Source organism: Neoarius graeffei, chromosome 17, assembly GCF_027579695.1.
Source record: "Neoarius graeffei isolate fNeoGra1 chromosome 17, fNeoGra1.pri, whole genome shotgun sequence".
Lineage (NCBI taxonomy): Eukaryota > Metazoa > Chordata > Actinopteri > Siluriformes > Ariidae > Neoarius > Neoarius graeffei.
Genome location: NC_083585.1, coordinates 69,495,669 through 69,519,846, shown reverse-complemented (window position 1 = coordinate 69,519,846; position 24,178 = coordinate 69,495,669). Strand labels below are relative to the sequence as shown.

The 24,178-nt window shown below is 44.3% G+C and overlaps 1 protein-coding gene across 5 annotated transcripts in view; it reads right to left on the bottom strand.

Annotated features, from left to right (window-relative positions):
- Positions 1-658: 658 nt before the first annotated feature.
- The window catches only part of pld1a (phospholipase D1a), a 60,494-nt gene continuing 36,974 nt past the window's right edge, over positions 659-24,178 (bottom strand). For 4 of the 5 annotated variants that reach the window (XM_060897941.1, XM_060897940.1, XM_060897942.1 and 1 more), the window contains 14 exons: positions 23,856-24,041; positions 23,296-23,488; positions 22,317-22,442; positions 21,606-21,724; positions 19,690-19,803; positions 18,655-18,765; positions 18,491-18,579; positions 16,855-16,968; positions 16,690-16,739; positions 16,395-16,529; positions 14,668-14,821; positions 6,747-6,864; positions 2,938-3,130; positions 659-2,557 (listed from right to left, as the gene is read on the bottom strand). In XM_060897941.1, coding sequence (XP_060753924.1) covers positions 2,526-2,557; positions 2,938-3,130; positions 6,747-6,864; positions 14,668-14,821; positions 16,395-16,529; positions 16,690-16,739; positions 16,855-16,968; positions 18,491-18,579; positions 18,655-18,765; positions 19,690-19,803; positions 21,606-21,724; positions 22,317-22,442; positions 23,296-23,488; positions 23,856-24,041 — 1,734 coding nt within the window. In that variant the 3' untranslated portion in view covers positions 659-2,525. Of the gene's footprint in view, positions 2,558-2,937; positions 3,131-6,746; positions 6,865-14,667; positions 14,822-16,394; positions 16,530-16,689; positions 16,740-16,854; positions 16,969-18,490; positions 18,580-18,654; positions 18,766-19,689; positions 19,804-21,605; positions 21,725-22,316; positions 22,443-23,295; positions 23,489-23,855; positions 24,042-24,178 lie in introns of those variants that run through there. The other variant, XM_060897944.1, reaches the window with a different exon arrangement.

The following is a 24,178-nucleotide window of genomic DNA, read 5'->3' as shown; positions in this document are numbered from 1 at the left end:
GATCGGTGGAGCCTCCGCAGTGATGCGGTCGCTTTATCGGTCTGTCGTGGTGAAGAAGGAGCTGAGCCAAAAGGCGAAGCTCTCAATTTGCCAGTTGATCTACGTTCTGACTCTCACCTATGGTCATGAGCTTTGGGTAATGATCGAAAGAACAAGATCGCAGATACAAGCGGCCGAAATGAGTTTCCTTCGCAGGGTGGCTGGGCGCTCCCTTAGAGATTGGGTGAGAAGCACAGTCACTCGGCAGGAGCTCAGAGTAGAGCTGCTGCTCCTCCACATCAAGAGGAATTAGCTGAGGTGGCTCGGGCATCTCTTTTGGATGCGTCCTGGACACCTCCCTGGGGAGGTGTTCCAGGCATGTCCCCCCGGGAGGAGGCCCCGGGGAAGACCCAGGAAACGCTGGAGGGACTATGTCTCTCGGCTGGCCTGGGAACGCCTCGGTGTTCTTCCCGAGGAGCTGGCCGAGGTGTCTGGGGAAAGGGAAGTTTAGGCTTCCATGCTCAGACTGCTGCCTCCATGACCCGGCCCCGGATAAGCGGATGAAGATGAGATGAGACTAAATTATTTAGTATTATAGTATATAATAGTCAGTGTTGTGGAGTAATGGAGTACAGGGAACAGCGTTACGCATTTCGAATAAAAAATATGAGAAACTGGATTCAGATACAATTTTAATAAATAAATCAACGGGAGTCAGAATACACTTACATTCTTGACATTAATGAATTATGTGAAAGACCTGATTTCTTAATTCACATATTCAGTCGCAAATGACAGAAATTCAGTGCATTTCCCAGAAAAGCCCTTGACTGAAAAAAATGACAAGATGTCTTCATATTACACCCACCCACACAAGACGAAATGAGCTCATGGAGCGGGCACACAGCCAGGACAGAGATGTGTTTCTGAAGGAAAATAAGATTGTGACATCACTGTGCAGTGTAACCGGTGCTTGCCAGGAACGAAGTTGCTTTCAGTGTTTTTTGGACTTTTAAAGCACTGAATGGTCTCGCGCCACAGTACCTGAGTGAACTTCTGGTCCTTTATGACCCGCCACGCCTACTTAGATCAAAAGGTGCAGGCTACGAAATAAAATAGTGAAGGCTACATCAGGGGGCGGAGCCTTTTCTTACAAAGCCCCACAGTTATGGAACAGCCTTCCAAGTAGTGTTCGGGAATCAGACACAGTCTCAGCGTTTAAGTCTCGGCTGAAAACATATCTGTTTAGTCAAGCCTTGTGTTAATGGTGTTTATGAGGTAAAGGAGTAGATCTGGAGGGTCCTCAGACAGAGTGTTTTGGTAAACTGGGATGTATGGATGCTGTCAGTCCCCACTTGCTTGCTCACTCGAGTTTGTTGACGGTGTAGTGGCTGCTGCTTTATGTCCCGGGGCTCCCTCATGCCTGTGTTACCCTCTGGCTCTCCCCTTTTAGTTATGCTGACAGAGTTCGTCACTGGAGTTCCCCTTTCACTCAGCACACAGTGTACATTTGGTTTAATGATTACTGAAGTCAGTGTGTCACTGCTCTGTTCTGCAATTTGAAAGAATTTACAGTTTATACAGAAAACTATGTGCACACACGGCTGATGAAAGAGACTCAGATTTCTCCTTCAGAGATCATCAATTATAACAGCGAATAATAATAATAATAATAATAATAATAAATGTTTAATTGATCTGTCAGTCTATACAGACTGAAACAAAAACAAAATAAATAAATGAAATAAAAGTGTGCAACAGATGCACCAAATAGTGAACTACAGGGAATAATTAACAACAACAACAGGGTTTACAGAAGAAATAAATAAATAAAAAAATTAACATTCACCATTTTGCATTTTTTCCTCCCCAATAATAGTCAGGTATAAAATGTGAATGCACTTGACTTATTATAAACAGATATTAAACTGTAATTCAGACATGTCCTTCAGTCATGGCTTTGTTTCCCTGAACAAAACTTCATGAAAGTTCTGACAAACATGAGTGAAAAAAAAAATAAAAAATAACCTGCTGCTTTGATCAAGGAGTCATTTAGAAATGTAGCTAACTTGCGCTAGTCATTCTGTGATGTAAAATTAACGTTAACATAATATCAGCTCTTACATGACTAATTTGCTAGTTAGCCTCAGTTAGCTATCTCACTAGCAATGTTATTAGTTGAACAGGTGAACATTAGTATAGTTTCCGCTAGTTCCGGATCCACAGATAAGGCAATAAACTAGCACGATGGCTAAACGTGCTAATGTATAACAAACAGACACTGAAGAACCCAAACATGATGCAGCTTAAATTCATTTTTGGTTAAAATGCAGTTGTGTACCCAGGTGACCTGCTCCTATAAGATAATAAAACTAGTTTTCTGTTGGACACTCAGACTTTCAGTCCTTCCTGTAAACACAGAAATCATGTTAATGCGTGTTTGAGATAAACAGATTGCGACTGATCAAGGCACTTTTGAGGAACTGTTTGAAATCTGTCTTCACGAGTCTCTTCATCTTGAGTTGTCTTCCTGTGTGTCGGCACCGTCAGGTCCAGATTTCAGTCGGTACCATGGCTTCTAAATATAAATGATATTAAAAATATTTTTAATTAGCAGTTTCTAATGTATACTGATATTTTCACTCAATGACTACTGTGTCTAAACCCCCTAAAAGTGACAGAAAAGAGACGTTAATTACACTAATACACCAACGACACTGCACTACACACCTCCACGTGGAGAACTAATATTTCTGAGAAAGCTCTTGTTGGCATTATAAGCTGAAAGAGGGTGATTTTGAGGGAAAAATTAGATGATTATGTGGAAAAAAATCTGTATTCTGAAAAAGTCAGCTGTGACTTAAACATCTGATCATACACCGTGACTACCAGGGTACACTACAGGTGCGTAATTGCTTAATTTAATATTAGCATTCGCATATTCGCAGGGTGTTGTACCTTTGGTGCCAACAGAAGGCATGAGGTTTTGCTCACTCAGGAAGTCGAGAGGAAACTGGACAAGGAAGCCTCGGATCTTCTTCAGCATCTCCTGAGCTTTATCGGGGTCTTCTTTATCCAAACCAGGCTTGGTTTGGAAGCTCAAAAGCTCCTGGAGATTCCTCACCAAACTGGAGGGAAGACAACGGAACACCTGCAAAACAAACACACACACAAAAAAATAAATAAATAAAATGAAAGGCTGATTATGAGCAGTAAGGAGATACATTTGCAAAGAATAATAGATAATTTTTAAGCTGATATTTAGTGAATGCCACAAACTAATGACACTAGTTAACGTATGGTAGTTGCTAATAACCAAATTTACCATGTAAAACAAACAAAAAAAATAAATAAATAAATATTAAAAATAGTGATGGTCTTTACATTTCATTCCAGTTTTTTTTTCTGGACATCAGCAGCAGCACAAAAATTAATAAAAGACACATAACTGTTACGTTTTAAAAAAAAATTTAAAATAATTTCCTGATATATTTGTACACTGCTGCAACAACCAGCTTCACATTGGTCCGCCATTTTCTTTCCATTTCCTCCAGGGGAATTCTTCATCTTCGGTTATCTGGAGGCTCCAGCTGAATTATGGGATAGTGTCATGTGGTACGTTTGAATACTACAGAAGAAGTAGATCATCTGGGTACCATTTGACAACTACAACCCCGATTCCAAAAAAGTTGGGACAAAGTACAAAAACTGTAAATAAAAACGGAATGCAATGATGTGGAAGTTTCAAAATTCCATATTTTATTCAGAATAGAACATAGATGACATATCAAATGTTTAAACTGAGAAAATGTATCATTTAAAGAGAAAAATTAGGTGATTTTACATTTCATGACAACAACACATCTCAAAAAAGTTGGGACAAGGCCATGTTTCCCACTGTAAGACATCCCCTTTTCTCTTTACAACAGTCTGTAAACATCTGGGGACTGAGGAGACAAGTTGCTCAAGTTTAGGGATAGGAATGTTAACCCATTCTTGTCTAATGTAGGATTCTAGTTGCTCAACTGTCTTAGGTCTTTTTTGTCGTATCTTCCGTTTTATGACGCGCCAAATGTTTTCTATTGGTGAAAGATCTGGACTGCAGGCTGGCCAGTTCAGTACCCGGACCCTTCTTCTACGCAGCCATGATGCTGTAATTGATGCAGTATGTGGTTTGGCATTGTCATGTTGGAAAATGCAAGATCTTCCCTGAAAGAGATGTCGTCTGGATGGGAGCATATGTTGCTCTAGAACCTGGATATACCTTTCAGCATTGATGGTGTCTTTCCAGATGTATAAGCTGCCCATGCCACACACACTAATGCAACCCCATACCATCAGAGATGCAGGCTTCTGAACTGAGCGCTAATGACAACTTGGGTCGTCCTTCTCCTCTTTAGTCCGAATGACACGGCGTCCCTGATTTCCATAAAGAACTTCAAATTTTGATTCGTCTGACCACAGAACAGTTTTCCACTTTGCCACAGTCCATTTTAAATGAGCCTTGGCCCAGAGAAGACGTCTGCGCTTCTGGATCATGTTTAGATACAGCTTCTTCGTTAAACTATAGAGTTTTAGCTGGCAACGGCAGATGGCACAGTGAATTGTGTTCACAGATAATGTTCTCTGGAAATATTCCTGAGCCCATTTTGTGATTTCCAATACAGAAGCATGCCTGTATGTGATGCAGTGCCGTCTAAGGGCCCGAAGATCACGGGCACCCAGTATGGTTTTCCAGCCTTGACCCTTACGCACAGAGATTCTTCCAGATTCTCTGAATCTTTTGATGATATTATGCACTGTAGATGATGATATGTTCAAACTCTTTGCAATTTTACACTGTCGAACTCCTTTCTGATATTGCTCCACTATTTGTCGGCGCAGAATTAGGGGGATTGGTGATCCTCTTCCCATCTTTACTTCTGAGAGCAGCTGCCACTCCAAGATGCTCTTTTTATACCCAGTCATGTTAATGACCTATTGCCAATTGACCTAATGAGTTGCAATTTGGGGCGGCACAGTGGTGTAGTGGTTAGCGCTGTCGCCTCACAGCAAGAAGGTCCTGGGTTCGAGCCCCGGGGCCGGCGAGGGCCTCTCTGTGTGGAGTTTGCATGTTCTCCCCGTGTCCACGTGGGTTTCCTCCGGGTGCTCCGGTTTCCCCCACAGTCCAAAGACATGCAGGTTAGGTTAACTGGTGACTCTAAATTGAGCGTAGGTGTGAATGTGAGTGTGAATGGTTGTCTGTGTCTATGTGTCAGCCCTGTGATGACCTGGCGACTTGTCCAGGGTGTACCCCGCCTTTCGCCCGTAGTCAGCTGGGATAGGCTCCAGCTTGCCTGCGACCCTGTAGAAGGATAAAGCAGCTAGAGATAATGAGATGAGATGAGTTGCAATTTGGTCCTCCAGCTGTTCCTTTTTTGTACCTTTAACTTTTCCAGCCTCTTATTGCCCCTGTCCCAACTTTTTTGAGATGTGTTGCTGTCATGAAATTTCAAATGAGCCAATATTTGGCATGAAATTTCAAAATGTCTCACTTTCAACATTTGATATGTTGTCTATGTTCTATTGTGAATACAAAATCAGTTTTTGAGATTTGTAAATTATTACATTCCGTTTTTATTTACAATTTGTACTTTGTCCCAACTTTTTTGGAATCGGGGTTGTACTAATACTATTCTAAGTACTATTACTGAGAATTCCGACACCCTACATACTGCTTTTTAGTACAAGTATGAGCATTCGGATGCAGCCATTGTGTTTACTATACACAGAAATGCACTCTATACACTCCCTGGCCACTTTAATAGGAACTTATTGGCTCTGTGATCCCTGTTCTTGGCTGCAGGAGTGGAACCCAACGTGTTCTTCTGCTGTTGCATGCTGAGATGCTTTTCTGCTCACCACGGTTGTAAAGAGTGATTATATGAGTTACTGTATCCTTCCTGGCAAAAAAGCTCGGCCCAATCTGTCCATTTCCCTCTGACCCTCTCTTATCAACAAGGCGTTTGTTTCCACCCACAGAACTGTCGCTCACTCACTCAGTGTTTTTTGTTTTCTGCACCATTCTGTGTAAACTCTAGAGACTGTTGTGTGTGAAAACCCCAGGAGATCAGCAGCTTCTGAAATACTCAAACCTCACACTCATCTGGCTCAAACCAACACCCAGACCACAGTGAAAGAAAGTCACACTTTGAGATCACAATGTTTCCCGTTCTGATGTTTGAACATTGTGAACATTAACTGAAGCTCTTGATTTGTATCTGTGGGATTTGATGCATCGTGCTGCTGTCGAGGGATCGGCTGATTACAGAACTGCAGAAAACAGTCTAACAAAGTGGCCGGTGAGTGTATGTTGGCTACTTGTTCTTGAAACTGGAACATGCTGATCTGATTGCTACTTGTTTTGATGAGTTAAATCCTTGAGATTTCTCTTCATTCACACATTCTCTTCTCTACTTAATGATGACAACTACAAAACATGGACTAGTTAAGAAATTTTAGGAAGTTAGCATGTGACTGTTATACAGACAGGGCAAAGACACCGTACAAGTGTAAATGAAACAGAAGCATCTGGAACATGAACATTTCCCTCAGGTGTGCTGGAAAAATTATTAACAAAAGACTCTAAATGACTAAAATTACACTGTGATTACACTTAGCAGACAACTGCTAACCAAAACTCTATGGGTTCGGCCATTTTGAGAGAGAGAGAGAGAGAGAGAGAGAGAGAGAAACAGAGAAACATTAAAGTGAGAAATACCACACACCTTCTCGTAGATTGTGGCATTTCGGCCTGCTGTCGTCATCCAGACCTCTTTATAGAAGCGATCGCTGATTGGATCACTCACATCGATGGAGGGATCAGTGAAGGCACCAAGAATCATCCTGGAAACATGACACAATGATTATTCTCTCTCTCTTTCTCTCTCTCTCACACACACACACTTATGATCAATCTGCCTTTAACACGGGGGGGGGGGGGGGGGGGGGGGGGTGGTTTACACACATCAGGACGCTTGCCATGATAGGCAAATGGAGTTTAATTTTTGGGTTTGATTGGCTTGAACAGGCTCTTCAAGAAGCAGAACCCTACAATGTAGCAGGTCCAAACTCTGTCTCGCCATCCACCCTGAAGCACTGTGGTGATCAGCTTTCTCTGGTGTTCACAGACATCTTCAACACCTCACTGGAGACATGCCATGTGCCAGCCTGCTTCAAGGCCTCCACCATCCCCAAAAACCCAAGGATCACAGGACTGAACAACTACAGACCCATCACCCTGACTTCTGTGGTTATGAAATCATTTGAGTGTCTTGTGCTTTCTCATCTTAAAGCAATCACTGACCCGCTCCTGAACCCCATGCAGTTCGCCTACAGACCCAACAGGTCTGCCAATGATGCTGTCAACACAGCTCTTCACTTCATCCTCCAGCACCTGGACTCCCCAGGAACCTATGCTAGGATCCTATTTGTGAATTTCAGTTTCGGCTTCAACACGATTATCCTGGCTCTTCTGCAGGACAAGCTCTCCAAGCTGAGTGTGCTTAACTCCACCTGAAGGTGGATCACTGACTTCCTGACTGACAGGAAGCAGCACGTGAAGCTGGGGAAACACATCTCTGACTCCTGAACCATCAGCACCGGATCCCCCCCCCCCCCCCCCCCCCCCCCAAGGCTGCATCCTTTTTCCTCTACTCTTCTCCCTGTACATCAAAAGCTGCACCTCCAGTCATCAGTCTGTCAAGCTCCTAAAGTTCCCAGATGACACCACCCTCATTGGACTCATTTCTGATGAGGAGGAGTCTGCCTACAGGTGGGAGATTGACCATCTGGTGTCCTGGTGCAGGCAGAACAACTTTGAGCTCAATGCTCTAAAGACAGCGGAGATGATTGTAGACTTCAGGAGGAGCTCTGCCACACTCTCCTTCCCCCATCACCCTGTTTGACTCCCCAGTAACCTCTGTGGAGTTTTTCCACTTCCTGGGCACTCTAATCACCCAGGACCTTAAGTGGGAGACGAATGCCTGCTCTCTCACCAAGAAAGCACAGCAGAGGATGTACTTCCTGCTGCAGTTGAAGAAATTTGATCTGCCAAAGATAATGATGGTGCACTTTTACCATCATCGAGTCAATCCTCACCTCCTCCATCACCATCTGGTACGCTGCTGCCACTGCCAGGGACGAGAGCAGACTGCAGCACATCATTCACTCTGCTGAGAGGATGATCAACTGTGGCCTTCTGTCTCTTCAGGACCTTTACATGTCCAGGACCCTGAGGAGAGCAGAAAGGATTGTGGCCGACCCCTCTCACCCCAGACACAAACTTTTTGAGACCCTTTCCTCTGGTAGGAGGTTGCGGTCCATTAGAACCAAAATCTCATGCCACGAGGTCAGCTTTTTCCCCACTGCAGCTGTCTCATCAATAAGGTCAGAGACCTGCAGCACATTAATGTACTTCCCCTTTGGACTGCTGTTTACACCCAGATGCTATAAATATGTTTATTTCTTCTCTAACTGTATATTTTAGATTTCTTCATTAATTTGCACTAGCAGCACTGGTACAAAATGTTACTCTCAATCAGGATCTTTCTACTTTATTATTATTATTTTATTCTCCCAGTGTTTTTAGGACACTATTTCTCCCTCAGTTTTCAACCAATCACCAAATTTCACATGAAGAATACCTCTGGGCTGAATACGTTGCTGTGACTTTTGGTGCTGATCCGGATCACTGAACCAAAATGATCCATAAAAACCTCTCACAAAGCGTCATTCCCTCTCTCGCTTATTGTTCCGGATCTACAGGGTACAGTGACCAGACGTCCTGGTTTGTAAGAGCTAGTGCAAATCACTGTGAATTTAGTCACCGTCTCTATCTAGTTTTTAAATTCTATTTACATTTCTACTTTTGTCCCTTTACTTTTTTTTTTTTTAATCTTAATTGTCATGCACCAAACAAAATTCCTTGTATGTGAGAATGTACTTGGCAGTAAACTTGATTTTGGTTTCTGGTGGACCAGATCCAGTCTGTAATCGCACACTGAGGATGCTTGCTTTTAACTATAAATAATCTAGTAAACCTATATTTTGTTCAGACTCCAATAGATCTCTGATGATAAAATACGATTGCTTGGGGTGGCACGGTGGTGTAGTGGTTAGCGCTGTCGCCTCACAGCAAGAAGGTTCCGGGTTCGAGCCCCGTGGCCGGTGAGGGCCTTTCTGTGTGGAGTTTGCATGTTCTCCCCGTGTCCGCGTGGGTTTCCTCCGGGTGCTCCGGTTTCCCCCACAGTCCAAAGACATGCAGGTTAGGTTAACTGGTGACTCTAAATTGAGCGTAGGTGTGAATGTGAGTGTGAATGGTTGTCTGTGTCTATGTGTCAGCCCTGTGATGACCTGGCGACTTGTCCAGGGTGTACCCCGCCTTTCGCCCGTAGTCAGCTGGGATAGGCTCCAGCTTGCCTGTGACCCTGTAGAACAGGATAAAGTGGCTACAGATAATGGATGGATGGGATAGATGAATGGACTTCTAAATACACCAGAGATGCTAAAGGCAGACAAATGTACAGATGCCTACTGATATTCCGAGGCAGGTTTCGTGCTGGAATGTTATTGGGAAATTCGATAAAGAAAAATACTTTATTATGACAAAGTGTTACCTCTGCTGTGAATTCTACCACGGTTTCTACAGTCCATGCAGGTGATATCCATCTGGCCCAACCCACTGTGTCCAGTAGCTATAATGAACGAGATGTGCCACCTTGGCACCAACCACAACCTCTTTCAGCACTCCAGAACCGCAAGGGTCCCTCTGAGCTGCCTGAGAGGGAGGAGTCCAGCATGGGTCTGGGGGTGAGGAAACTGCCCTCTCTGGAGAGAGTGAGGCAGCCAAACAGAGGCAGTGACCTGTGACCTCCAGGAAACAGACGGACATCAGAGATCGGGATCAGCAGTGCCAGGTCTTCCTGATCAAGCTGTTTCAGTGAGAGCTGCAGCAGCGCCGACTGCATCTCAACCCTTGAACAGGAGCACTTCTCTCCTGCAGAGCACACACACTCAGCAGTTACTGGAAGCTGGCAGAGAGGCTGTCTCAGAATACAGGGGGAGGATCAGAGAGAGGAGCACAGATCCAGGTGCAGCAGGGGAAGGAGCCCCCCTGTTTCCTACAGTGTTTTAATGGAGGCATGATGATTCATGCAGGAAAGAGAGAAGAGGAAGACGAGTACACAGAGCAGAGACTTAACATCGGTGTACTTGAGAGCAAGAGGCTCACTCAGGAGATGTGTAAGAACAGTGGGTTCTCTGCTGTGGCTCTGGCAGGCTTGGCAAGTAAGGAGAACTTCAGCAGTGTTAATCTGCGGAGTGTGAAGGTGGCGGAGCAGAGCTCGCACAACAGTGCCGTGCCTTACAAGGCAATCATGCTCCTGCAGGTCAAAGGCCGACGGCATGTCCAGACTAGGCTAGTTGAGCCAAGAGCTTCCTCTCTGAACAGTGGTGATTGTTTCCTCCTGATTACACTCCAGTACTGCTTTATGTGGGTGGGACAGTTTGCAAACGTCATTGAGAGAGCCAAAGCTGCAGAACTGGCCACGTTCATCCAGACCAAGCATGACCTTGGATGCAGAGCCACTTATGTTCATACCATAGAGGAGGGTATCAATACCCACAGCCACGCATCCAAGGAGTTCTGGAAGATTCTGGGTGGGCAGACCAGCTACCAAGCTGCAGGGGATCCAGACGAGGATGAGTTTTATGAGACTGCCATAGTGGAAACAAACTGTGTCTACAGGCTGCATGAGGACAAGCTGGTGCCTGATGATGATGATTACTGGGGCAGAGTACCATGCTGCTCCATGCTCAGCCCTACAGAGGTGCTGGTCTTTGATTTCGGCAGTGAAGTGTACGTTTGGCATGGTAAAGAGGTAACCTTGGCATAAAGAAAAGTGCCATTTCAGCTGGCAAAGCACCTCTGGAATGGGACATTTGACTACACAACCTGCAACATCAACCCATTAGATCCAGGAGCGTGCAATTCACTGATCCCCAGGAAAGGGCAAGGCCGGCCAGACTGGGCTGTCTTTGGCAGGGTGACCCAGCACAATGAGACTACACTGTTTAAGGAAAAGTTTCTAGACTGGAGTGACTCCAAGGCTTCAAAGAAGAAGGATGACGTACAAGCTATTGAACACAAGGAGGTGCAGAGTAGTGATTTCCAGTGATGTGATGTGTCTCGGATGTTGTCGTTGTCCCAGTCCCCTGTTTGGACTGTTCTGGACGGCATGGATGTGGGGCGAGGTTATGGGATGGTGGAGGGAGATGACAGGAGGAACTTTGAGATTAGCACTCTGTCTGTGGATGTGTGGCATATCCTGGAGTTTGACTACAGTCGGCTGCCGAAGCAAAGCATTGGGCACTTCCATGAGGGAGACACGTATGTAGTTAAATGGAAGTACATGGTCAGTGCAGCAGTTGGAAAAAGGCTGAATTCTGAGCGGATTGTTGGCCCCGGTAAAGAGAAGTGTGCATACTTCTTCTGGCAGGGTCGTAATGCCACCGTTAATGAGAAGGGAACATCGGCTCTCATGACCTTGGAGCTGGACGAGGAGAGCGAGAGCATGTTCAGGCTCCCACCCTAGTATTTATAGGGGAGACATCATTGGCTCTACCCCAGCCACGTGTAAAACAATTAGGTGCAGCAACCATACAAAAATGTACTGGGGACCCCTAGTGGTAGGAGGACGTAACACAAAGGTAAGCTCAAACGTTGACTTACAGTTGTGGTCAGAAGTTTACATACACTCATCATGGACATGAATGTCATGGTAATTTTGGGCTGTTAATAATTTCCTTGAACTGTTCTTTTTCCAGGGTGGAATGATTATACAGAATACATCTTTAATGACTTCAAAACCAAGAATTGAGTGCACAAGTTTGAATTTATTTTGGATTTTCTCTAATCAACACAGGGTCAAAATTATACATACAGGCGCAAATATATACATACACCCCCACTAACATTTGGTTAAATGTCCCTTAGCAAATGGCACCTCAACCAGATGCTTTTGGTAGCCATCAACAAGCTTCTGGCACAATTCTGGCTGGACATTTGACCACTCTTCTTGGCAGAACTGGTACAGTTAATTTAAATTGGTTGGTTTCCTGGCACGGACCCGGCTTTTAAGAGTAGTCCACAAATTTTCAATAGGATTGAGGTCGGGGCTTTGGGAATGCCATTCCAGAAGCTTAATTTTAGCCTGCTTTATCCATTCCAAAACCAGTTTTGATGTGTGTTTGGGATCATTGTCCTGTTAGAACACCCAACTGTGTCCAGGTTTCAACTGTCTAGCTGTTGATTTGAGGTGAAGTTGAAGAATTTGGAGGTAGCCCTCCTTCTTCATTATTCCATCCACTTTGTGCAATGCACCAGAACCACTGGCAGCAAAACAGCCCTAGAGCATGATGCGACCACCACCATGCGTGACAGTTGGTACAGTGTTCTTTGGTTTGAAAGCCTCAATTTTACTCCTCCAAACATACCTCTTGTCATTGTGGCCAAATAGCTCAATCTTTGTCTCGTCTGACCATAAAACTTTTCTCCAGAAGCCATTTGGCCTGTCCATGTGGGCAGCTGCAAATTTCAGTTGAGCTTGAAGGTGTCAATTTTGGAGCAGGGACTTCTTTCTTGGTCGGCACCCTCTCAGTCCATGGCAATGTAAAACTCACTTCATTGTGGACAGTGATGCTGGTGTTCCAGCAGTTTCCAGTTCATGGCAGGCTTGAACCTTGGGGGTTCCTGGGTTGTTCCTGAACATCCTAACCAATTTCCTCTCATCCGAGGGTGACAGTTTGGGTCTTCTCCCAGACCTTGCCAAAGTGGTGACACATCCGAATAACTTGTACTTATGTACAATTGTTTGAACTGATGATCTTGGAATCTGCAGATGTTTAGAAATGGCTCCAAGAGACCTTCCCAACTTGTGTAAATCTACAATTCTCCTTCTTAGATCTTCACTGAGTTCCTTGGACTTTCCCATGGTTCTCAGTATTGGTCAATCCAATGAGTGCTGTCAAACAAATCCTTTTTATGCTGGCAAAGAAAAACTACTAGCTGTAGTCAATCATGATCACTAATGAGAAGATAATAGGCCTTGGCCTTGTCAAGTTAAAAGACATTGTAGAACCTTCAGCAGCACTTATTAACAGATTTAAGTGAATGTATCTATATATTTGAGCCTGTATGTATAATTTTGACCCTGTGTGGATTAGAGAAAATCCAAAATAAATTCAAATTTGTGCACTCAATTCTTGTTTTTTGAAGTCACTAAAGATGTATGCTGTACAATCATTCCACCCTGGAAAAAGAACAGTTCGAAGAAATCATTAACAGTCCAAAATTACCATGACATTCATGTCCATGATGAGTGCATGTAAACTTCTGACCACAACTGTAGGACAATAATAAACAAGCCAGGGCTGAGAGCTAACATATTTTATGGTGGATAGCCCAATCTACATTATCAGCACATAACAAACGTGCTGCTAGTTGAGCCAAGCATTAGGTCTAATAAAATATACTGTGTCCAAAGCCCACATCCAGATCTACAGTTTAACGTCACACAGAGCTTTCACACTCACCTGATATAAAATGTTCTCACACACACACACAGGAATGTTTTTATCATCCAGTCTTCCTGCTTAACTGCAGCTCAACATTTTTCTCATCTTTCTGGGTTCACCGGGAAGCGGTGAAATGTTAAACCAGGCTCATCTCCACATCTGTTATTCCATCCAAAACCACTACAGGTCTCAGACATTGTTCTTTTAGATGGAAATTCTACAAGTTTATCTGGAGATGTTCACTGAATTGGACTTACAATCCCTCACATACACTTTTACTGGTCGTTGTTAAACACAAAGCTTGGCCGGATAAACAAATCCGCAGTTACAATGACATCATGTGAAAGGTTACTACAACTCCATACTCAATACTGTTTAATCCTAAAAGGCTTGATTTAGTTATCTGTCCAGAAAAATAACACTTCATCTAACCTTGCTCTATCTTGCAGTTGCACTCAGTTGTTTTCCTTTTCTTTTCCGCCCCACAGTAGTAACATGATATTGTTACTCACTTGCTTCAGCAATTTTCGGAATTGTAAGATGTGGGATGCTTTTTATCTCGGCAACAGGGACACATAGGACACATGGTGTCCTCGAAATTCCAACAGCAACAGAAATAGAACATTTCACCCAGAATTCAACTTTGCACTCAGAACTTTTAAAGAAAGACATCATACTTTCTTTCCAGATAATAATGATGATAAAACTGAAAGCAATAAGTAAACGTCTCCTCACAGAAAACTTAATTCCATCAGTTTTTAATCTTATGTCGCGTGACTGTTCACAGCTGTTACCATAGAAACGATAAAATGAGGGCATTACTATAAACCTGTGAGCTGCTGGTATAGAAAACACATTCAGGACTGTGGGATAATTATTACAACCCTCTGGCACCACCATGTGGTGAGTTAGGTGATAAGGCAATAAAGCTTTTAATCTTCCACTGATCGAGAATGGGTTTTTTTTATAATTCAGAAAACTCAGGTTTTCAAAATGGTTTGAAAAATTGTTTATTTTTATAACCTAGTTTTTTTTGTTTTAATATTAATGTGTGTATGCGTGTGTGTACTGTACTTGAAACACTCAAGCCGCAGTTGCAGGGCAAATTTTCCTGCCTGGTATTCCTGTCCGTCCATCACCGACGCCACATTCTCAATGTCCTCCACGATCACGGCCACCTCACTGTCCCTTTTCCCCAACATGCTTCGGTCATTAATGTTTGCCGAACCTGAGAACACAGACGACCCGCAAAAACAGCAAACTGTAAACTCAGAGATCCACCTTAAATCCTTTGTCCAATGACTCTGGTGGCATAAGTAAATGCCCCCCTTTTCTTCAATCCAACTGAAAATAAGCATGTTGGCGTGGGATTATTGTGACTTGGTGTGAGATTATTGTGTGTTGGCGTAGGATTATTACGAGCGTATGTTGGCGTGGGATTATTGCGAGCATGTGTTGGTGTGGGAATACTGCGAGCGCGTGTTGGCGTGGGATTATTGCGAGAGCGTGTTGGCGTGGGATTATTGCAATTTGGTGTGAGATTATTGCGAGTGCGTGTTGGCGTGAGATTATTGCGAGCGCGTGTTGGCGTGGGATTATTGCGAGCACGTGTTGGCGTGGGATTATTGCGAGTGCGTGTTGGCGTGGGATTATTGCGAGCGCGTGTTGGCGTGGGATTATTGCGAGCGCGTGTTGGCGTGGGATTATTGCGAGCGCGTGTTGGTGTGGGATTATTGCGAGCGCGTGTTGGCGTGGGATTATTGCGAGCGCGTGTTGGCGTGGGATTATTGCGAGCGTGTGTTGGCGTGGGATTATTGCGAGCGTGTGTTGGCGTGGGATTATTGCGAGCGTGTGTTGGCGTGGGATTACTGCGAGCGTGTGTTGGCGTGGGATTACTGCAAGCCCGTTTTGGCGTGGGATTACTGCGAGCCCGTGTTGGCGTGGGATTACTGCGAGCGCGTGTTGGCGTGGGATTATTGCGAGCGCGTGTTGGCGTGGGATTACTGCGAGCGCGTGTTGGCGTGGGATTACTGCGAGCGCGTGTTGGCGTGGGATTACTGCGAGCGCGTGTTGGCGTGGGATTACTGCGAGCGCGTGTTGGCGTGGGATTACTGCGAGCGCGTGTTGGCGTGGGATTACTGCGAGCGCGTGTTGGCGTGGGATTACTGCGAGCTCGTGTTGGCGTGGGATTACTACGAGCGCGTGTTGGCATGGGATTACTGCGAGCGCGTGTTGGCGTGGGATTACTGCGAGCGCGTGTTGGCGTGGGATTACTGCGAGCTCGTGTTGGCGTGGGATTACTGCGAGCGCGTGTTGGCGTGGGATTACTGCGAGCGCGTGTTGGCGTGGGATTACTGCGAGCGCGTGTTGGCGTGGGATTACTGCGAGCTCGTGTTGGCGTGGGATTACTACGAGTGCGTGTTGGCGTGGGATTACTGCGAGCGCGTGTTGGCGTGGGATTACTGCGAGCGCGTGTTGGCGTGGGATTACTGCGAGCTCGTGTTGGCGTGGGATTATTGCAAGCGCGTGTTGGCGTGGGATTATTGCAAGCGCGTGTTGGCGTGGGATTATTGCGAGCGCGTGTTGGCGTGGGATTATTGCGAGTGCATGTTGGCATGGGATTATTGCGAATTGGCATGAGATTATTGTGAGTGTGTGTTGGTGTGGGATTATCGTGAGTTGCCGTGAGATTGTGAGTGCGTGCTGGTGTGCGAATTTAAATTCTTCGTCAGTGTGTTTATAAAGTTTATTTTAAAAAATATGATAACTGAACTCCGTCACCGTTTCGATTCGTTTCTCACCGATGATGACTGTGGTGTCGTCTACAATCAGCATCTTGCTGTGGACATAAATGAGCTCAGTGACGAGTCGTCCCTCCAACTCGGCGTGTGTCCTCAACCCCCCAAACGAGATGTAGTTCATCCACTGATCATTCACTGCACAGACACACAGACAGGTTACACTCATCAGAGAGACAGACAGGCTACAGTCAACAGACAGGTTACACTCCTCAGAGAAACAGACAGAGAGAGAGAGAGAGAGAGAGAGAGAGAGAGAGAGAGAGAGACAGAGAGATGGATGAAATGAGAGTCTTACTCTCTTTCTTCAGCTGAGAAATAATGGAGTATTCTCCTCTGTTCATGGTCCTGAGACAGACACACACACACACACCCACAATGAATAAAAGAGAAATATATATATATATATATGTGTGTGTGTGTGTGTGTGTGTGTGTGTGTGTGTGTGTGTGTGTGTATACACCTGTAGTTAAAATGCATGACAGCCTGTAGTGCACTGCCCCCTCCAGTGGAGATATCACCCTCAAACCCTGGCAGCAGAGGAGTGATCACATACACACGGAACTTCTTATTCTCTCTACAACACACACACACACACACACACACACACTCTCTTAAGGCCCGGTCCCACTGGCCGATGGACACAAAACGTATGCAAAAAGGACACAGCGGATGAGCAAAATTTCGGGGGTGGCTCTATCCGTTTTCATCCGCTCCAGAAATGGACAAAATTCGCGAAAATTTGCGAAAACAGAACGGAAAAGAACGGACGTGGGTAGTATATAGCGGGGATGTTAAACGCATGTTCATAGGAAGCCTAGCGGATGAAAGCGGATGGAAGTGGATGACAGCTCCGAAGGGGTTACCGGTGATAACTGAGAAGCGGACGCATAGCAGAAAGAGCGGATGCATAGCGGATGAAGGGGATGCATCACGTACGCCTAACGGAAACAAAGGGGATGTTGCGCAGATGTATATCGGATGCAGACCGTTCACTGCGCATGCGGGGGGTATGAATTGCGTCTGCTCCGCGGATATAAAGGGATGCAGCACGCACGCCGTCAGCATAAAGCGGAAAGACGTGCTGGCGGCTACATCGATACATCTCTACTACTAGATGATTTTCTCCCCCTTTTTATACAAAATATCGATTGTCCGCTAGGTGTCCTTCTACATACTCTAGACATCCTAAATATACGAGATACATCCCAGATATAAACGCTTTGTCCATTTTGAATACTTTATATACGAGATACATACGCTTACATCCTTTCTATTTCCGTGCTACTAACGATGAATAGACGTTTCATGTACCTTATCTTTCCTCCCTCTTTCCGTTTTCAGCTGCAGCGGATGTGAGTTGCGAGGATGCCCAGAGGATGCAGAGAGGATACAGCAGACATTTAACGGATGATGATGGACATAGAACGTTTGTTGCTCGTATATGTCGCGGATTTACATCGTACACGGCGGAAAGTTCATCCGTTCTAAAAGTTTTGTGCAGCTCAAAACTTTTTGCGCGGATGAAATCACAGTGGACGGATGCTCGATGGATAGAGCGTATGAAGCACGTATGCAATGAGTACACAACGGATGCACAGCGTTTTCCAACGGATGGCAAAGATTTTTTTACGTTTTACATCCTCTTTGCATCCGTAAGTGCAGTGGGACCGGGCCTTTATCACCAACACACACATTTCTGTGTGTGTGATTTATGGACTTATTGCTGAGTGTGGATTTCTCATTACTCCTCACTATCTCCTAGTGGTAGAAAGCTGTAACTGCAGGTAAAGGTGACGACGACAACAACAACGAACTTTAATGCCATCACAAATGTTTTCAAGTGTATTTAACCACATATACAGACCCATAAAAATCCCCCAGAGAAGCTGTTTACCATATATGGTGATTTATGGGCGTTTCTTTATGTAAATGAGTGCATCAGTGTACAAGCCTTTTAGGATTTATTGTGGACATATTGTAAAGCTCCACCTACAAGTGTGATATAAATTCCACCCAGTCTACAGGAGCGCAGAGAGAGAGAGAGAGAGAGAGAGAGAGAGAGGAGAGAGAGAGAGAGAGAGAGAGAGTGTTGGTACTTGTGAGCTCTGATGATCCTTTCAATGATGGCGTCTCCGATCTTGTTGTAAACCTGTTTGTTATCGGCGCAGCTGATGAAGAACTGATTCTGAAAAGACATACAACAAAATTATGAATTTATAACAAAATTACAACTATTAAAACACACACACGCGCACGTTACCTCAATATAGATGAAGTGTTTGCTCTTTGCAATGACTTGGATGTAGGCGTTGTGTATCGACTCCTCGTGGTATTTTATACCTGCTGACCAATCAGCTGCCGACCTCAACACCTGCACCAGATAAAGGAGACACTTGTGTAAGTGTGTGTGTGTGTGTGTGTGTGTGTGTGTGTTTTGTTACTGAGCTAGCTCAGATGATTCCCAAATGTATGTCAAATAGCTGAGCACAATAATGTAACTGAATAGCTTGTCACTCAAATTAGCCCCGCCCCCAGATCACAGTGATATCACAACACTTGACTCAATCAAAATTAAAAGAAATAAAATTAGTCGGATTTAAGCACATCTTCAAACGGTGTAGTTTACTAAACCGGCTAATGTTCGTGATGTTAAGTTATTCAGGGAAAGGGGTGTTTCCAAATTAGCATATTCATACATATTTAGAAACCCTAGCATTTTTAAGGAAGACATCTTCTTTAGATATTTTGATTTTTTTTTTTGGATTTTACTGATTTAAAATTATTACGTTTTTATGTGTTATATTAAATAAAAATCTGTAGCTTGTCTCTGCAAAAATTAGCAGAAAAAAAATTTAATTCAAAAAATATATATAAATAAGGGGCGGCACGGTGGTGTAGTGGTTAGCGCTGTCGCCTCACAGCAAGAAGGTCCTGGGTTCGAGCCCCGGGGCCGGCGAGGGCCCCTCTGTGCGGAGTTTGCATGTTCTCCCCGTGTCCGCGTGGGTTTCCTCCGGGTGCTCCGGTTTCCCCCACAGTCCAAAGACATGCAGGTTAGGTTAACTGGTGACTCTAAATTGAGCGTAGGTGTGAATGTGAGTGTGAATGGTTGTCTGTGTCTATGTGTCAGCCCTGTGATGACCTGGCGACTTGTCCAGGGTGAACCCCGCCTTTCACCCGTAGTCAGCTGGGATAGGATCCAGCTTGCCTGCGACCCTGTAGAACAGGATAAAGCGGCTAGAGATAATGAGATGAGATGAGTATATAAATAAATAAAAAAGATAATTTAGTGACTAACCTGAACTTTGGTGTTGACGCAGTTGGGCACTTGGTACAGCAGGTCACTGGCCGTGCTGTGAGATTTGGGCAATAAAAAGGGATACAAGAGAGAGCGGTACTTCGGCTTCATTATCTGAGACACAGAGAGACAGAAAATCAAACAAACAAACAAACAAACAAACAAGAATCTCTATTCAGAATCCAAAACGTAAATATATACGTGTGTGTATATATATATATATATATATATATATATATATATATATATATACACACGGAGTGCAGAATTATTAGGCAAGTTGTATTTTTGAGGATTAGTTTTATTATTGAACAACAACTATGTTCTCAATCAAACAAAAAGACTCATAAATATCAAAGCTGAATATGTATGGAAGTTAGAGTGGGGTGTTTTTAGTTTTGGCCATTTTAGGAGAATATGTATGTGTTCAGGTAACTTTCACTGTGCAGAATTATTAGGCAACTTAATAAAAACCAAATGTGTAGCCATTTCACTTATTTATTTTCACCAGGTACACTGATATGACAACTCCAGATTTGCAAATAAACATATCTGACATTCAAACACAAAACAAAAACAAAATCAGTGACCAATATAGCCACCCTTCTTCATGAGGACACTCAAAAGCCTTCCATCCATAGATTCTGTCCATTTCTTTATCTGTTCACGACCAACATTGTGTGCAGCAGCAACCACGGCCTCCCAGACGCTGTTCAGAGAGGTGTACTGTTTTCCCTCTTTGTAGACCTCACGTTTTATAATGGACCACAGGTTCTCTATGGGGTTTAGGTCAGGTGAACAAGGGGGCCATGTCATTATTTTTTCACCTTTCAGACCTTTACTGGCTAGCCACGCAGTGGAGTATTTGGACGCATGAGATGGAGCATTATCCTGCAGGAAAATCATGTTCTTCTTGAAAGATGCTGACTTTTTCCTATACCACTGCTTGAAGGTTTCTTCCAGGAACTGGCAGTAGGTCTGGGAGTTGAGTTTGAGTCCATCCTCAACTCGAAAAGGTCCAACAAGCTCGTCTTTGATGATACCAGCCCATAGCAGTACTCCACCTCCACCTTGCTGGCGTCTGAGTCGGAGTGGAGCTCTGTGCCCATTACTGATCCAGCCACAGGCCCATCCATCTGGCCCATCAAGAGTCACTCTCATCTCATCAGACCACAGCACCTTAGAAAAATCAGTCTTAAGATATTTCTTGGCCCAGTCTTGACGTTTTATCTTGTGTGCTTACTCAGTGGTGGTCGTTTTTCAGCCTTCCTTACCTTGGCCATGTCCCTCAGTATTGCACACCTTGTACTCTTTGACACTCCAGGAATGTTGCAACTCTGGAATATGGCAGAACTGGATGCTAATGGCTGCTTGTTAGCTTCACGCTTGATTTTCCGCAGATCATGTGCAGTTATTTTGCGCCTTTTTTTTCCCCACACGCTTCTTTTGACCCTGTTGACTATCTGCAATGAAACGCTTGATTGTTTGGTGATCACGTTTCAACATCTTCGCAATTTCAAGAGTGCTGCATCCGTCTGCAAGACATCTCACAATTTTATACTTTTCAAAGTCTATCAGATCTCTCTTCTGACCCATTTTGCCAGAGGAAAAGAGGTTGCCTAATAATTATGCACACCTGATATAGGGTGTTGATGTCATTAGACCACACCCCCTCTCATTACACAGATGCACAGCACCTGATATACTTAATTGGTAGTAGGCTTTCAAGCCTAAACAGCTTGGAGTGGGACAACATGCATTAAAAGGATGTTGTGGTCAAAATACTCACTTGCCTAATAATTCTGCACTCAGTGTATATATATATATATATATATATATATATATATATATATATATATATATATATATATATATATGTGTGTGTGTGTGTGTGTGTGTGTGTGTGAGAGAGAGACCTTGGTGAAGTTCCAGCGCTGTATGAAATGGCGTGCAACGTCTCTTGCTGCTTTCCCGTGAACCACTGAGGCGATGTCGTGCCAGGGCATTCTGGGAGTCGTGTACCGGTCAATGAAATCTACACACATGGAAACCATGGCAACGGAATAAACAACACATTATTAACACAACAGTGACTGATGTCACAAACTTGGTCTTGCTTCTGGTTTCTTTCTTTCTGTTTCTTCTTCCTTTCCCTTATATTTTCCTGTCTAACTTTTTGTTTATGTCTTTCTTTCTTCTATTCCATTTTTCTTCATTTATTTAATTCCATCTTTCTTCCTTCCTACTGTTTCACGTTTACTGACAGTCTTGCTGGTGCTGTAGATTGTGTTCAGAATAAATGAGACAGGTTCAGTGCAAGCGTGCGTGTGTGGGTGGGGCTCAGTGCGTGCATGCGTGTGTGGGTGTGGCTCAGTGCGTGCGTGCGTGTGTGGGTGTGGCTCAGTGCATGTGTGTGGCTCAGTGCGTGCGTGCGTGTGTGGGTGGGGCTCAGTGCGTGTGTGTGGCTCAGTGCGTGTGTGTGGCTCAGTGCGTGCGTGCGTGTGTGGGTGGGGCTCAGTGCGTGCATGCGTGTGTGGGTGGGGCTCAGTGCGTGCGCGTGTGTGCGGGCAGGGCTCAGTGTTACTGGACAGATCTGATGGAGTGGTTTATTTGCAGCAGCGTCTCACCATCGAAGGGTTTCTCCAGCTGAACCCAGTCTTTATACACAAAGTTGCAGTAATCTTTCCCGTGCCAGAACCGAGTGTTTCCCATCAGCTCCCCTACACCCGTCTGCAGGCTGCGCACAGAGCCCCCTGTACACACACACACACACACACACACACAAAATTAAAAAAAAAAACTAAGTGTAAAGATTGCTGATGCTATAAAAAAGGAAAAACATTCAGTCTACATTCACACTAACAGCTTGTAGTTTGTCTCTTGTGGGCGTGGCCAGTCCAATGTGGGTTTTTTTTAACTGACAAGAAATATTTGTTTACCTTTATACAAAAATGTTGATCTTTCTAAAGCTAATGCAGATTAAATACAGCACTAATCGGTGTGAGCGTCACTTGTGTGCTTCGTGTCCTCGGCTTTGTTCTCAGATCTGATTAGCGAAGCGAACTAACTGTATTAGCGCTGTACGCTAACCACAGACACCCACCATCTCTGCTCCTTCCTCCTAAACTTTATTTTTCTTCCTCTATACACATTTAATGAGGGTCATAAATGTCAGGACAAACAGTGAACAGGAACTAATCACAGGTAGGAACTAAAGCTGTAAACGGGGAACTGAATACGTGTCGGACCACACGTGCCGTAGGATCATTCGTTCATTTGAGACAGTCGTTGCTTTTTTTAATCTAATTTGCATACAACTGAGCAAACCGTTGTCGTTTCATATGTCATCTGCTAGCGTGAATGTAGGAGAAAACTTACATTCTTACTAATAACTAATTTCATCTCTGTACATCAAAACGCAGTTAGCTAAAACTAAATAACATCACAACACAAGCTACTTTCAAGCTAGAAACATTACTACATGTAAAAAGTGTGACGCTGCTATTTAACAACGTCATTAATGAGACCAGCGAGATAACAGAGTCGTTAGCATCATTAGTTGCCCCAGTGGTTTGATGCGCAACTCGGCTACACACACACACTCACGCTCTTCACTGTCCACGCTGCTGACGCTGTTGGTGTGTGTGAGCCCGTGTCTGTGAAGGTGTCGGTACAGGCTGAAGCGAGATTTCCTCATTCGGCCGACACCCTTCAGTTTGGGAAGTTCAGCTAAATTGACTGATCTGCAGCCGTTGATGGAGGAAAGTCCTTTAGACACTGAGAGCCCCAAACCGTCCACCTGCCGGGAACAATTTACACTCACTGCATTTCTACATTTACATTCACTCCACAGGGACTAATGTTACAGAGAGCTAACGTAATATTAGCTTTAATAACAGAAGAGAAAATTCATGAGTGTTATTTTGAATTAGTAACTAGTTTTGTTTTTAAGAGAAAAAAAAACCCATACTGATTAGCTTTAATTCCTTATTTACAACAAATTACTTAGCAACCAGTAAAGGCTTAACTTCCTAACTAGCAATTAGCATAAATTAATTCACATTAGTAATGAACAACTAGCAATTTCACTGCATTTTAGTGCTCAGGCCAACTCTGTGTGTGTGTGTGTGTGTGTGTGTGTGTGTGTGTGTGTGTGTGTGTGAGACCTGATCCTGTACTGGGGAGCGAGTCACACTCCCAACGTCAGTGAGTCGGTGTTTGCAGTCGTCCCAGCGACCGTACGCTAAATCAATTCCTCCAACGAAGGCCACTGATTGGTCAACCACAACGAGTTTCTCATGATGAGCCCAAAGATAGACGGATGAGGAAACGTGATCAGGGTGCCTCATTACCTAACACACACACACACACACACACACACACACACACACACACACACACACACATCTTGTAAACGCCTTTTATTAAATGTACCATCTGTAAATGCATATGTCTGTCTATCTGTCTGACTGCCTGTCCGTTATTCTTT